The sequence below is a fragment of the Myotis brandtii genome, unplaced genomic scaffold (assembly GCF_000412655.1).
Source record: "Myotis brandtii unplaced genomic scaffold, ASM41265v1 scaffold84, whole genome shotgun sequence".
NCBI lineage: Eukaryota > Metazoa > Chordata > Mammalia > Chiroptera > Vespertilionidae > Myotis > Myotis brandtii.
This window is the reverse complement of record NW_005371410.1, coordinates 5,829,990-5,845,847: the sequence shown is the minus strand read 5'-3', so window position 1 is coordinate 5,845,847 and position 15,858 is coordinate 5,829,990. Positions and strand designations below refer to the sequence as shown.

At 36.4% G+C, this 15,858-nt stretch overlaps 2 protein-coding genes across 2 annotated transcripts in view; one reads left to right on the top strand and one right to left on the bottom strand.

Annotated features, from left to right (window-relative positions):
• PUS10 (pseudouridylate synthase 10) overlaps positions 1 to 15,852 on the bottom strand; it is a 56,806-nt gene extending 40,954 nt beyond the window's left edge. Inside the window, exons 1-4 of the mRNA XM_005884644.2 lie at positions 15,194 to 15,852; positions 11,926 to 12,066; positions 9,185 to 9,448; positions 8,182 to 8,268 (exon numbers count right to left, since the gene is read on the bottom strand). Of these exons, the coding sequence (XP_005884706.1) occupies positions 8,182 to 8,268; positions 9,185 to 9,448; positions 11,926 to 12,051 (477 nt within the window). The 5' untranslated portion in view covers positions 12,052 to 12,066; positions 15,194 to 15,852. The remainder of the gene's footprint in view (positions 1 to 8,181; positions 8,269 to 9,184; positions 9,449 to 11,925; positions 12,067 to 15,193) is intronic.
• The window catches only part of PEX13 (peroxisomal biogenesis factor 13), a 21,602-nt gene continuing 21,125 nt past the window's right edge, over positions 15,382 to 15,858 (top strand). Inside the window, exon 1 of the mRNA XM_005884643.2 lies at positions 15,382 to 15,478. Within this exon, the coding sequence (XP_005884705.1) occupies positions 15,382 to 15,478 (97 nt within the window). The remainder of the gene's footprint in view (positions 15,479 to 15,858) is intronic.

The following is a 15,858-nucleotide window of genomic DNA, read 5'->3' as shown; positions in this document are numbered from 1 at the left end:
CCCATGTTGATACCTTTGCATCAATTTCATTATTTCATTCCCTTATGGATACTTCAAGACCACATTTAAATAAAATCTATTTTATTTCTTCCTATCTAAGTTAGTTCCCTTCACATTATATTGGACCTGATACTCACAGTAACATTTTAACAACCACTTCATAGATAAACTGAGATTCCACCAGAAAAAAGAATCAAGAGCTTCAATCATATCAATACTTCAAAGTATATGAATAGCTTTTAAATTAGTATATAACAAAAATAATATGGCTCTTTAATTTGTCATTTGTATGTATATACAGGGGTGGGCAAAAGTAGGTTTATAGTTATTCAAATGGATAATATAATAATTAATAAAGGGGGGATAAATTGGGATGGAAAGAAACACAGTTTTTAAGCCACTCCTGCCTATCATTTAGTTGGCAGTTTTCTAATCCCAAGTATAAGAATTTATGTTTCTTTCTACTTTGCTTTGGGCGATGGGTGCATGATGCAGTATGCAGGTGATGCTTTATTGGGTTATACACTTGAAACCTGTATGGTTTTATGAACTAATGTCACCCCAATAAATTCAACTTAAAAACTTAAAAGAAAAAGAAAACAAAGATGTTGCATCACACACAAAAATTTGTTACCATGCATGGTGATGGACATTAACTAGACATATCATGGTGATCATTTTGCAATATAGACATATATTGAGTCATTATGTTGTACACCTAAAATCAATAATGTTATAACCAACTGTATTTCAGTTTTTTTAAATAAGAAAATAATTAAACAAATAAATATGTAATAAGACATCAAAAAAGGATCTGAAGAGTGAGGAAGATTTAGAACAATTGTTTCACAGAAATACTTAAGCTCAATAAATATTTAAATAGATGAATGAATGTAACATTTATATCTAATTAACTAAATGTAATAAACAGTAAAGTCCTAAAAAAAAAAAAAGTAGGTGTTTCATACAACCAAAGTAACATTTAAGAGGCGCTATATGCATTTAAAATCAATAGAGTGAGCAAACGCCCACATACTACCCCAGAGGGACCAATAAACCAAACTAATAGTACCATATCGCCCTCTACTGGACTCCACTAGGAAAGATAAACCTAAAAGATTAACAGGACTTTAAAAACATTTACTTTTTAAAGGACTTAATGGAATGCTCTTTTCCTAGAAATGCAAGTTTGGCCTAATATTAGATAAGTCTTGGTCATTCAACCTATGGTAATTTTAGTGTGACACTAACTCAATGTGGTGTAGAAGTTCAGAGGAATCAGTCATGAATATAAGATAATACAGAAATAACTACTAAAATAAATATTTTTCTTAAAACTATATATGCTCTTGGAGTTGAAAAGGCTGAATAAAGTCTCTGGTCTAACTAACTATATGGTGCATGACTTCCTTCTATACTATACATCTACCAATAGTTGCCCAGCTTTGGCTTAAACATTCTGGTGATAGAAAACTCACCATCCCTGAAAAGTCTCCCCTGATCTGGATAATTCCTTAGGGCTGAAAATTATTTCCCTCCTGATCTTATCTCTGCAGCAGAAAACCCCTCAAATACTTAAATAGAGCAAATTAATCCCATTAAATCATCTATTCTCTAAATTAAATAACCCAAGTTTCTTCCAGTGGCTCCTTTGTCCAGGTTTCAGATGTCTCCACTATTCTTTTTTATATATATTTTAATTGATTTAGGAGAGGAATAAAGAGGGAGAGACAGACAGAAACATCAATGATGAGAGAGAATCATTGATTGGTTGCCTCCTGTACACTCCACACTGGGGATGGAGCCCGAAACCCAGGCATGTGCCCTGACTGGGAATGGAACCGTGACCTCCTGTTCATAAGGCAATGCTCGACCACTGAGCCACGCCGGCCGGGCATCTCCACTATTCTGAATGCACTCCTCTGAATGTGTATTCATTTTTTTATTGCTGCTAGAACAAATTACTGTAAACTCAGTAGGTTAAAACAACACAAATTTATTATCTTACCAATGTTTAGGTCAGAAGTCCATCTGGGTTAAAATCAAACTGTCAGCAAGGCTATGTTCCTTTCTGGAGGTTCTAGGCTAGAACCCATTTCCTTATCATTTTTAGCTTCTAGAGGCCACCCACATCCCTTGGCTCATGCCTCCCTTCCACCATCTTCAAAGTGAGCAACAGTGCATCTCTCTGACCATTCTTCTACAATCACATCTTCCTCTGACCCTAACCCAAGCCAGAAAGGGTTCCTTTAAGGACTCATGTCATTCAGTTGAGCCCACCCAGATAATTCAGGATGATCTCTCCATCTCAGGGTCCTTAATCTTAATTACACCACAAAGTCCCTTTTTATTTTTCACATACGGTAACATTCACAAATTTGGGGGATTTGGGCTACCACAAAATGCCTTCCCACTTGTCCTTCTTCCTCCTAAAGTAGAGTGTTCCCTCTGAATATGGCACTCCAGGAATGACCAGCACTGAGTAACACAGGATTGCCACCTTCATCTTTCCAGATCCGATACTTCTAATATCTGGACTAAAATCCAGAGGTTATCTACATCACACCTCTCATTCTTATCAGGCCATGAACTAAAACCCCTACACCTGGTCTATAAACACAGTTTTTAAGCCACTCCTGCCTATCCTTTACTTGGCAGTTTTCTAATCCCAAGTATAAGAATTTATGTTTCTTTCTGTTAAATTTCATTTCATTAGATTTTTCCCTATTCTTGAGATCTTTTTGGATCTCAGTTCTAACATTCAACCTATTTGCTATACACTCAGTTCTTGTCATGCACACCTGTAGTGAGTGCTCCTATTATGTCATCAATGATAGAAACCATGAACAGGACAAGGTATGAAGCGAGTTCTGCAGCACATCAGAAATCTGCCTGAAGTTCCATGGTTCTTACATTTCAGTGTGTACATGAACGGCTGAGAGGTTTCTATGCCCCGTCTCTAGAGATTCCGATTTAGGAGGTCTGGGACAAGGCCCAGCAATCACAACCTTCCCCCAGTAGGTTTCAGGTGGCTGATCTGCAGAGTACATGGGGAGAAACACTGTCCACGTCCACACCGATCATTAATCAGTTCCTTTTGGGTGTGGCCAGTCAGGCACAATCCACCCTGCCACTTTCAGGTAGTTATCATGAGAAAGAAACCTAGTCAATGACTAGCTGAATTCCAATCACACCAGTGCTACTGTATTTCCCTGCTCTACCAGTCCTGCTACCTGTAAAGGCAGAAATGTTGCAGACTTGATTTGTTCTTAGCAGACCTGTTTGATGTGTTGACATCAAGTTTGCCTTATTTCTCAGTGCCCATCATTTATTCTTTAGTTCCTGATCTAGAATCTTGCCAGGGTTTTAGGATCAAGCTCACCAGCTAGTACTTAACAGAACCACCTTTCTTCACCTTTGGAAAATTGAAACTGCCCTTACCTGCCTCCAGTCATTTGGAAAATCTGTTATCTTTGAAGAGCTCTCAAAGATCATGGACCGCTGTAAGTTCTTTCTGAATCTATCTTGGAATGTAATTCATCCAGGCTCAAATACCTGAACCCATTTAGAGAAGCTTCGCCATTGGAGTTTTCATTCTTCCCTACCAATGATCATGCTACGCTTTTCAGAGGAAGATTTTTCTTGACAGAAAGGACAGAAGCAAAATAGGATGTTCAGAGTTCTGCCTTCTCTATGTCATCCATCAGCAGCATACCTTCAGTTCCTAACAGCAAATCAATCCCCTTTTCATCCCTTTCTTGCTCTAAACATAACTTTGAGTACCCCAAGTCTTCCTTAGCAATTCTTGGAAGTCTCTACTCGGGGAGATTTTATCTTTTAGTTGCTATTCTTAGAAATCTAAACCTCTTCTTACATTTGCATTAATTTGACTTCACCTTTCCTCTCTCTTTTTGAAACTGATCCTGAATTGGCAAAAAATTTAGCTGTTGGAATTGAATAATACATACATAGGGGTTATTAGGCAGGTCTTACTACTTTTGAAATTTTCCAAAATAAAAAGTCAAATAAATATATCTAAATATATAAATACAAATGTTTATGTAAACATTTGAGGGAAGGGGGAGAGGGAGAGAAAGAAAAAAAAAGGGAGGTATTCCCCATTTCTTTTTTTACTGGAATATGTTTTTATCCCTAAACTTCCTTTTATTGGTTGGGATAATTTGGTTTTAATTAAAGTCTCAATTGCACTTCCTCTGCACCTCCCATTCCTTTTCATTTATCTTCCAGGCAAGATTCCCATGCCATTTTTCTTCGACTGCTTGAAATCCATCTAGCAAGTCTAGGATATACTCTAATTATGTTTGTTTCTCTCTTCCTATCAGGAACACAAATCTTAAAAGGTTGTCCATTTTCATTTAGGACTACATTAGTTTCACCATTATTCTTTAGGAAAGTGGTTCTCAAACTGTGGTTCTTGTACCAGCAACAGCAACATCATCCATGAACTTTTTAGGAACCAGAGTCATGGGTCCCACTGACCTGTTGTATCAGAATACCTGGAGATGGGGCCTGGAAAACTCTCCAAATGAGTCCTATCACATTAAAGTTTGAGAACCACTATTTTAGGAGAAGTAACTGTTCCCATTCAAAAGCTGTCAGACGCTGTGCTTTTAGCAAACGTGATTTCCATCAAGTGCCTAAATACTGGGAGTTCCTCATGCTACTGTATACATTAACCTGTGTGCCTATTTTATGTATGCAACTCATCACCTCTTCCTTAGGCCAATGAGCATACAGCACACTTTCACTTCTGTATCTATCCCATTTCTCTCTTGCTTTAAATTCTCCTCTAAATAGTGTTTAGCATCCTTCCACTCAAAAGATCTCAATGGAGATGTAATTTCTTGGCATAGCACACTATTATATCTCTCCCTTTAAGATATTTGAATTGCTACATTCAAATGGTAAGCCAAAATCCAGAAAGTCACCAAAACAGTCATAAGATATTTATTCTTCTCCCTTATCATCTCAACTTTATATTGTCATTCATATTTTGTATAAAGGTATTATACAAATACCTTTTGTAGAAGGTACTGAAGCTCCTAAGTATAACATCAAGCTAGTTTCCATATCTGTCTTTTGTGAATCTCTCGATACTGCCTCCATTTATTTCTGCTTACCATGCCTTACTGTATGTCTAACATAGTTTCATCAATTAATCTGCTTGTTTTTCTCCTCTTCAGTAGTATTTAGCCTAAAACTGTCCTAACCAGACCAGCTGGTTCCTAGGAACACACCCACAGGAGAAGTACTCCATCCCTCCTTCCATTCTCCTAAACTCAATGAAAGATGATGATAATTATACTAACTGCATGCTTTCTTCCTAGGCTCTTAAATTAGTGCTTCTATGATGATAAGTAAAAACTACAGCTGTAGCCAGAAAGGCATTGGGAGGTCCAGGAATATAGAAATTAACACAAATTTAATAGCTTGATTTTTTAAAAAATCCTTTACTTGAGGTCATCCCTTCCCTTGGTTCTTTTGTAAGCAGGAATATAACAAATATTACCTTGTTGATAAAATATTTGCTTTCAAATCAATATATTTGTAATCATAATTTTCTTCTTTAGAAGTGGGAAAAATTTACTTAATTGTATATTCTACGCTGAATTATGAAATAACTAACACCAATCAATTCCATGTATAGTAATGTTTATTCTACACACAGACAAATAAGTTCAAAGTTTTAAAGATCTAAATTGAAAAAACCACATTGTAGAAGAAATATGTCACTGAAGAAGTTACAGAATTTATATTCAAAATGCAAGAATAGTCTGAAGATGTATACTTTTTAAAAATTGGAATGTGTAACAAATAAGTTGGTATGAAAAAGCAATTTATATCCAGTCTGGCCCAGAACATACCTCAACACCAAAGAAGTAATAAAAGACAGCAATAAAGGAAACTAACAAAACATAATGATAAAAGAAAATCACAAAGTGAAACATAAGCACAATTTGCTAAAGAACTCTTGGTTGTGAAAATAGTGAGATGCATATAAAATTGCATACTTTTGAATAATGATTATTCTTAAGAAATGAGTGAGGAAAAATAGACTACTCATTAACAAAAAAGAAAACAATGAGTCACAACACACTAATCTGTGGAAAGTAATAATTCCCCAATAATAGGAATAGTCACATATTTCTGCTAAATAGCTTAGTGGTTAAAATCACTTACAAATAGTAAATAGAGTGTAAGCAGAATAATTCTATTTTTTTAAATGGCATCTTCTATTTCTGACATGGACTATAAATACTTCATAAGTAGTCAATAAATATTAAATCAAAATTGTTAAAATCCCTGGCTGGGTGTGGCTCAATGGTTGAGTATCAACCTATGAACCAGGAGGACATGATTCGATTCCAGTCAGGGCACATGCCCAAGTTTCGGGCTCCAACTCCAGTAGGGGCATGCAGGAGGCAGCCAATAATGATTCTCTTTCATCACTGATGTTTCTATTTCTCTTTCCCTCTCCTTTCCTTTCTGAAGTCAATGAAAAAAAATTTAAAGAAAATATATTTACAGTATTTATTGAAAAAACCTGTGCAGACCTGGCCAGAGTGGCTCAACGGTTAGAGCATCAGCCTGCACACCAAAGAGTCTTGAATTCGATTCCCGGTCAAGGGCACATACCCGGGTTGCGGGTTCGCCCCTCCATCCTTCCTCCTTCCCTCTCTCTCTAAAAAACAAACAAATAACAAAACCTTTGTATAAGTGGGCCCACGCAGTTCAAACCTTTGTTGTTCAAGGGTCAACTGTATTTCTTATTCCTATTTTTGTTACTCAAATACTCCAACTTCTTGTGAGTCATATAGCTTTTGAAGTCTGTTTCTCTCTACCAAAACTGAACCTTGGAGATAACCTATCTGTGAGAAATGCTTTGATGATTGACTAGAAAATGACTTTAAGTGTTTATAAACCTCAGTATATCATCATCCCCTTTATCCTTCCATTTTCTCAGTTATCTTGTCATCAACAGAGGTACTACTTAAAAGCATCTACTCTTTCACGTCTCAGCTCCTACCTATCATTGAACAAATTTTAAATCAATTTTCAGCCTTTTAGGGGCTAATAAACATTCTCACCCAAAGAAAGTGACAGTATAAGATGTAATGTTCTGGTGATGCTTTGGGATTCTTAACAAAAAGACACCTTATACATAAAATAAATGGATATGTTTAGAACTCATTGTTATAATTTGAGATTACAGAGGCCATTCTCCCTATACTTCATATAACAGTATTAACAAAAATAGTTTTATGTTTTCATGTCAGTTTTGACACACAAGAATATTACAGTAATTACTACTATTATTATGTGAGTTTTTCCCTAACAAAGGAAAAATGTTAAATGAAATATGGTTATTTCCCTTTTTACCATTGACTAAAAGAGGTGCTACCATTTTTTATCAGAAAATAAGAAAGTTCATCATAATTGAAATAACCCTATCCTAGGACCATTATAAAATGCACACTTCACACACACACACACACACACACACACACTCACTTAAGTCTCTGGATTCCTGGTCAATTATCTTTCTCTGACCACAGAACTAAAACTCAATGTCTTCTACTGAATAAGGGCTTTGCTTATAATCGAGCATGTGCCCTTGACTGGAATTGAACCCAGACCCTTCAGTCCGCAGGCTGACGCTCTATCCACTGAGCCAAACCAGCGAGGGCTGAATGAGGACCTTTTAAAAAGATAGCAGTCCTGCCTGCCCAGTGTCACTAAGTTGGTTGAGGGTGGTCCTATGCACCAGGTCCCAGGTTCGATTCCTAGACAGGGCACATGCCCAGTTTGCTCAATCCCTAGTAGGTGTTGTGCAGGAGGCAGTCAATGGAATGTTTCTATCTCTCCCTCTTCTTTTCTCTCTCTGAAATCAATAAAAACATATTTTTAAAATTAAATAAAAATAAAAACAAAAAAATGGCAGTTCTGTGACAAATACACGAATCTGAACCAATAATTCCTTTTTTCATCCATTCACTCAATATTATTAAACAGCTATAATAATGTAATGGTTTCAATCATTCAATAAGTACACAAAATGTACAAAATGTAATATGGTAAGGAATATTTCTACATTCATATTTTTTGAGAAACTCCTAGCATGCATTTCACATGCAGTTTCGTGTGTATAAATGACCTTACCTCTCTTACAGATAGCTGTGGTGGGAAGGAGACTGAAAACACTAAGTTAGTGAATTCAAATCCAGAGGCCTCTACCTTCTGGCACACCTGAAAAAGTATTACATAAAAATTACTTTATTACATAGAAGAGTAGTGTTAAAAATTGTATACTAATCTTCATAACATAGATTTTTGGTCCAGGAAATGACACTGCAAAACTTCTAAACTTTCACCTTTGAGTAGGGAATTCTCACAAACATCATGAAATCAAATATTTGCTAACTATGACCCTGAAGACTGACAACACCGAAACAGCAAGGACTCTCCTGCAGAACAATCTGCTGAATGTCAAAATAGTTTTCTATTAGGTTACCTCATCATTTAAAAAAGATTTTAAACAAAGTAAAGCCAAATATGGCACTCTTGACAGCTGGGAACAAAAGCCAGTCCTACATTCAAACATGCACCTCCCACAAGGCTGTAACACTTTTCTAGACACTAATAGGTATGACTAACAAAGAACTTTTCTCTAGCTTCTTATGTTAAAATAGCAAAGGGAAAACTGCTATTTATTTTTTTCAATTGAATAGCACTCATGACTGACATACATAAAGGGATATATATTTCATTTTCAGATATCATGTTGATTAAAAGGTAATTTTAGATAAAAAGGTGTTCATTATTTGAAATAAATTAAGGAAATGTTTTAATAATACATTGGTGTGAAACACGTTGAAATGAATGGCATTGTTCCTGTAGATACAAGAATTCCAGGTCTGCTCTGGCCAGGTGGCTCAGTTGATTGGAGTGTCATCCCGTACACCAAAAGGTTGAGGGTTTGATTCCCAGTCAGGGTACATAGGTGAGGCAATTAATCAATGAATCTCTCTCACATTGATGTCTCTCTCTCTCTTTCTCTTTCCCTTCCTATCTCTCTAAAATCAATAAAAAAAAAGAATTCTAGGTTTAAAACTAAAGATCTCTATATAAGTGCACATATAATAACAGAAGACAGATTATTTACCTTTTTAATGAACTCTTTATCACAGAATTCCTGAAGAATTCCTAGGCATACATTGCATACATTTGGACTGGAGTTCTTAGAAGCAATGCTTCCGTCTTCAATAACGGACACCCTTCCCTCTCCATTTTGACTCTGATTATCAGTCCCATCAATCCCATCTTCCAGTTCATGGAGTCGAATTTTCTTGGGAGGTGGGTTTGGAACTTCCAAAATTAATTCACCTTTTTCAGTTTTCAGAAATTTCTGTAGTTCATTGAGCAACTCCTAGAAAGTTAATTTTTAACAAAACACAATAAAAGTAATAACTCTAAGGGTAAGATGAAGCATGAAAACAGGAGTGAATATTATGATATATCACAAACTTGCCCAATGTTGACTTATATTCAATCTAGAGCAATGAATTAATTTTATTAGCCAGCATTGGCTTTCTGGGGAATTTAAAAGAGGCTTAACTAACTTCTATGATAAATGTGTGAATATTTTTTCAAAAGAGTTTCATATATCAGAGAAGCTAAATCTGAGGCAGAAAGTCTCCATTAAGATATTAACTAATTAATTAGTTCACTGGGCTTGTAGTTCTGTTGTGGGGTCATTCACTCATTCACTTGCTAATTAAAAAAAAAAGAAAAAAGAAAAAAGAAACCACTTTTCATTTCCAATTGTTAACAAATAGAAATACAAACGGACTTTCCATTATTGCTTTCCATTATTGGTTATGTAATAACCTCACAATCACTAAAACGTCATATGTATAATATTTAATATGAAGTCTGAAAAATTAGAGAGAAATTAGGGGTCTATTAAGTAAAAGTAAGTTCAAGACAATTTACTAAATAAAGGTAAACAGATGCTGGAAATGCTGAGATTTGGCAGCATAATTACAAACCATTTATATGTGCTAATTGAAAGCGGCCCTCTACTACATTCTGGTTTGCCTACTTTTTGTTACCTTTTGAATTAGAATGTTAAAAGTGGCATTCCTTTGAAACCATTCTCATATTTCAGACATTCTACTCATCCAAATACTCAGAAGACTTTTTCCTCTATTTTGTTTAAATTAAACAGGCTTTATTTTTCAGTTGTTGAATAAATATCCTTTTAAATTCACTCAGATTACAATTTACTGACTGTAAAGGGAAAAGTTTTTCACTCAAACAAATTTAATTCATTTTATTAAGACATTAACTCTCCTATTTTATCAACAGAGAAATACTCATACATACATACACATACAGGTTTATTATGACCCACACAAATGTTTATTATTACCTAAGATCTACAATGTTGGTATAACACAGTACATATATATATGTATATGTACATATATAATTATATGAATAGAACAGGTCAAAATTTAAATACATTTTTTTTAAAAAGTCTTCAAATATTTACATATTTACACAAAATGATACAAACAAAAGTTAGTAACACTAAGTTTTTTAGTATGTTTTAAATCTTAACAACATATGCATAGCATACTAGATTATAATGTCTTTTAAAATGTGTAAGAGAAGTTACACAAAACCAGTTTTGTTACTTTATAGTCATTGTGTGTATAAATAAATATACACATATATTAATCATCATAGCATATGTACCATTTCCAGTTTTCAAAGTGCTTTCACATACTTTATTAGATATTGTCCCTTAAAATCCTGTGAGGTGGATGTTATCATCATTCCCAATTACAGAGGAGAAAACTGAAGATGGAAAGTTGTGGAACTGGGATTCAAATCCATGTCTTTCAGCTCCAAATTCTAGGCTTTGGGTTCAGACAGACAGTTCATATCCTAGCTTGCTCACTTAATAGCTGTGTAACTTTGGGCAGGTTGCTTAACCTCTCTGTGCCTCAGTTCTTCATCTGAAAATAGAGACAATCATAGTATGTACTTACCTAATAGGTTACTATGAGAGTTACATGAAGGTTGAAATATAATAATGCTATATGAATATTAGATATAATTATTATTTTAAAATAATAGAAACAATTAATACATAGGAAAAATGACTGCTATTGCTAACTCCTGGGAAATTTTTTAAAATTATAAGAAACTGAGTGTTCATGTGTATGAATCTGTGTGTGTGTGTGTTTGTTTATACTGTTTGTATAGTTATATATTTACATATATATAATTACTATCTGCCTCTGAAAAGAATATCACTATTAGAATCAAATATATTTCACAAAATGTTATATATTTTATGTGAAAGGATTCTATTAAATGTCAAAGATCTCTGTATTACTTTTGTTGTTATTAATAGCAGTAAATAATTAATGATTTTAATGGAATTTCTTTCTAGAGGGTTGCAAATACTATTTGTAAATAAAATGATAAAATAGAAAACAGAAAGAAAATGCAACCGAACCCACAATGCTTTCACTTAATAGAGTTAAGGACTACCATTCCCTCCTGTTAAACTTCCTAATATCTGGTAAGAAGCACTACTTTGTGATAGTCTGTCTAGATACTCTTTAGGAAGGGTCTATACAAACATTAAATGCACCAGGGAATTGCTCCACAAAGATCCCACTATATTAAATGTTAGATTAATCACTTAAAAAGAAACTTACATTTTTATGATAATGTAAATTCTAAAATTAGAGTTACCAGTAATTATTTTATTATAGTGTTTTTAAATTTAACGTAGAGTTATGGATAGATACTTGCCCTCAAATATACAAGTATTATTTTAAAACTAGAGAAAATTTCTTAACTTAAAAAAAAAAAGAAAGAAAATACCTCGTAAGAAAGTTTGTAAGGTGCATGAAAATCCACACCACAGAATCTGAAGATACATCTTGGACATGTACCAGTATTGAACAACAACTGGGCCACATGCTTGTTTTCCTCAGTCAGTGGAAACATACTGAGTATCTATAACTACAGAGAAACAAAAAGTAAAACTAATGAGCATCTTTTGTGTTTTACTTTCACAGACAGATAAATCATCTTTAAAGATAAAAACTAACTTTTATTTGAAAAACACTATTTTGTATTCCCCAATAATGACCCTTTCATTATATGCATAATGAAACATACACTTGAAAGAAATTTATTAGATGAATCAGATAAGTTTCTAATTGTCAAGGGATTAGTTTAGTATTCTGGATTATGATAAAGTATATCAATATAACTCAATCAATCAAAAAAATAATAAGAAGAATGGTTGTCTCTGAGAAAGGTGATGAAAACAAGAGCAGAAAGTAAAAATTTGATTTTATTTTGTACCATTCAGTGTTGTTTGAGAATACAGAATAATAAATTCAATAAACTTTTCATATTAGAAATTAAAAATGAGTTTGCTAGAAAAAACTTATCAGATAGGTTTACATGCCGAAACCGGTTTGGCTCAATGGATAGAGTGTCGGCCTGCGGACTGAAAGGTCCCAGGTTCAATTCCGGTCAAGGGCATGTACCTTGGTTGCGGGCACATCCCCAGTAGGGGGTGTGCAGGAGGCAGCTGGTCGATGTTTCTCTCTCATCGATGTTTCTAACTCTCTATCTCTCTCCCTTCCTCTCTGTAAAAAATCAATAAAATTAATTAAAAAAAAAAAAAGATAGGTTTACATTATATAATACTTGACTAACCTTAATGAAAGTTAAGCAGTCAAACATTTAAAACAAATTAATGGGTAGATCCAAAAACATCAATTTTACTTTGATGATATAACTAAATGACAACTAACTATTATCAAAATAAGAAAAATTTGTTTCTTTCATGCACAAGTAAAACCTCCAACAAAAACAAATGAAATGCAAATATTTTAGAGTAATTACTGTCTGGAACAATTTGCTACCTTTTGCAATTTGAATAAATTCACTTAGAAACAAATACTAGAGAACAGAGGAAATCCAATATAATGCTCGTGTTGCCAGGAAGGAGGGGTGGTAAATTACCTAATCATTCTGTTTGGCAAAAATGGTCTTCTGATTAATGAGTCAGTCCACATTACTTTATTTTTTTTTAAACATATTTTATTGATTTTTTACAGAGAGGAAGGGAGAGGGATAGAGAGTTAGAAACATCGATGAGAGAGAAGCATCGATCAGCTGCCTCCTGCACACTCCCTACTGGGGATGTGCCTGCAACCAAGGTACATGCCCTTGACCGGAATCGAACCTGGGACCCTTGAGTCCGCAGGCCGACGCTCTATCCAGTGAGCCAAACCAGCTAGGGCAGACCACATTACTTTAAAATGAGGAACTAGCAAAGGGATTGCATGGCAATGTTGTGGTATGGTGTAACTGGTCACACAGGTAAAAGGCAGTGGCACCTTTTAATTTGTGGTTTCACAAAGCAAATGAACTTGTTAAAAATATGTGAGAAGGTGAAGCTCTTACCAACTGCTTACTATAAAGATGTGCTTCTTAGAATACGTTTGTGTTTTTCAACCCTTTAAATGCACTACGTACTTCCTTCCAAGCTTCTAAATGTCTGTGGCCACTTACCAAGAGTGGAGCCTTGACACAAAATAATGACTGCACTCCCCTCACGGAGAAACTGTTTCTGTCTCACCCTTTATGTCATCTTTTCTCCTCCTTTCCATTAGTTAAGGTCAAGGATATCATTTAATTCATAATTAACCTTTAACTCAGAGAAACAAATAACCCTTCTTCCCCAATAAAGTCTAGGAGTAAGTGCTTAAAAAGGACACTTTGTATCAAAGATCGCCCTGGGGACTTAAGTTAAATAATTTCAATTAAATGTTTATTTTCTTTCCTTTGACTTAAAAACAATGTTTATTTCTCCAATAGGTTCCTAGAAATAAAGATATCATGCAACGTGAATTAATGATACAATATCATCTCTTTGCTCTGAGAAATTCCCAAACCTACTGGGAATTAGGAGACCCGTACTGAGTAATTTGAAGGGGTCTTAAACAAAACCCTCTTGAGTGTGTCATTAATTGAATGGATTTACAATCCTCCTAAATCATTTTCACCTAGCAACAATCTAGCGCAGTGGTTCTCAACCTTTCTAATGCCGACCCTTTAATGCACACTCCCTACTGGGGATGTGCCTGCAACCAAGGTACATGCCCTTGACCGGAATCGAACCTGGGACCCTTGAGTCCGCAGGCCGGTAATGTAAATATCTGATATGCAGGATGTATTTTCATTGTTACAAATTGAACATAATTAAAGCATAGTGATTAATCACAAAAACAATATGTAACTATATATGTTTTCCGATGGTCTTAGGCGAGCCCTGTGAAAGGGTCGTTGGACCCCCAAAGCGGTCGCGACCCACAGGTTGAGAACCGCTGATCTAACGACTTCTTGAGCACGTGAACATTAAAAGGAGGAAATACATTCTGTCTTAAATTTGACTGTTGCATCTTACTGTACAGCGTCGAAATGACAGGACTTCATAAGACATGAGAAATCGGTCGTCCCAAAAGAGGTTTATCTTTGAGCAAGATAAAGCAAGCCGTGAGAAATGTATCCCACCCAGCAAGGTTTTCATTGTTGCTACCTTGGTGAAAATGTTTGCTTTCGTTTACGTTTACGTGTTTACTTTACAGAAAGAACCGGAACAAGTCATTGCAACAGAGCCTCCTCCCACGTGTCAGGATCCCCAAGGGGACCGAGTCCCTTCTCCACAAACCAAGGATCACCAACCCAGTCTATGGTAACCCGGTCAACTGGGGGAGAGGAGGAACTTTCTTTCCACCTCTCGGAATATTACAGAAACCATTCACTGCAAATAGGGAAGGGGCAGGGCACGTGAAAAAGCACCGACATGACCAGGCTGTCTCACATCCTGTGATCTTTCAAAAAAATCATTGCATGCTGAAGGGTGTCATTTGTCTCGTGGGGGTGAGGGTGGGGTTGTGGATTTCTAAATAGGGAGGCGCTACCGATGCACTCAGCTGTGCAACCTCCCCTAAATCCAAGATCTATCTAACCTTGAGGGTCTTTTTTGGCCAAACAAGACCTTCACCACCACCCCACCACCCCCCACCGTACCCCCGCTTCGGTCAAGTCCAAGAAACTTCCCACTCACCCCTCCTCGCTAACAAAGCGGCTCCAGCAGGGAGGAGACGATCCCCTCCATCCACACCTCTCCGGCACCCAGATGGCACGCCCTCCCCTCGGACCTCCCAGCCTCACCTTCTCCCACGGAGCCGGAGCCTGAGATTTAACCCCTGCCGGCCCTCAGAGGGAGCGGGGAAGACTAAAGACAGCGCACCCATGCGTCTAGCAATTCTGTTCCCCGAGGAAACGAGAGCTTTAGAACGAAAGTACCAGCCCCCTCTCGGGAGGACTGACTGCGCTATATCCCCTGCTTGTTTGCAGAAAAATCAGTGAAACTGCCTGGACTGACGCCACACACACACCCCGCCTCTCCCGCGGGTGGAGGAGTGCGGGGGACAGAAGTCCACGCCTGAGCGGGTCTAGTCTCAGAGAAGCTGCCGAGGGACTCCGGACCTCTAAGACATTGTAGCCGCTGCCAGAAATGTCGATGAGCCCTTGACTTTATCATGAGGTTTAGAAAGGAAATTCTTTCTTTGGCAAATAAAAAGAGAGCCTCTCTCTCTTTCATGAGTTAGTGGCATCCTCCTATCTTCCTGTTCCAGCTGGCAAAGCTCCATACGCCACGTGCTGGCCGCACGGGTGGACGGGGTGGATGGCTCGGCGCTCTGCCCGTCGTGCCTGGTGCGCGAGCTG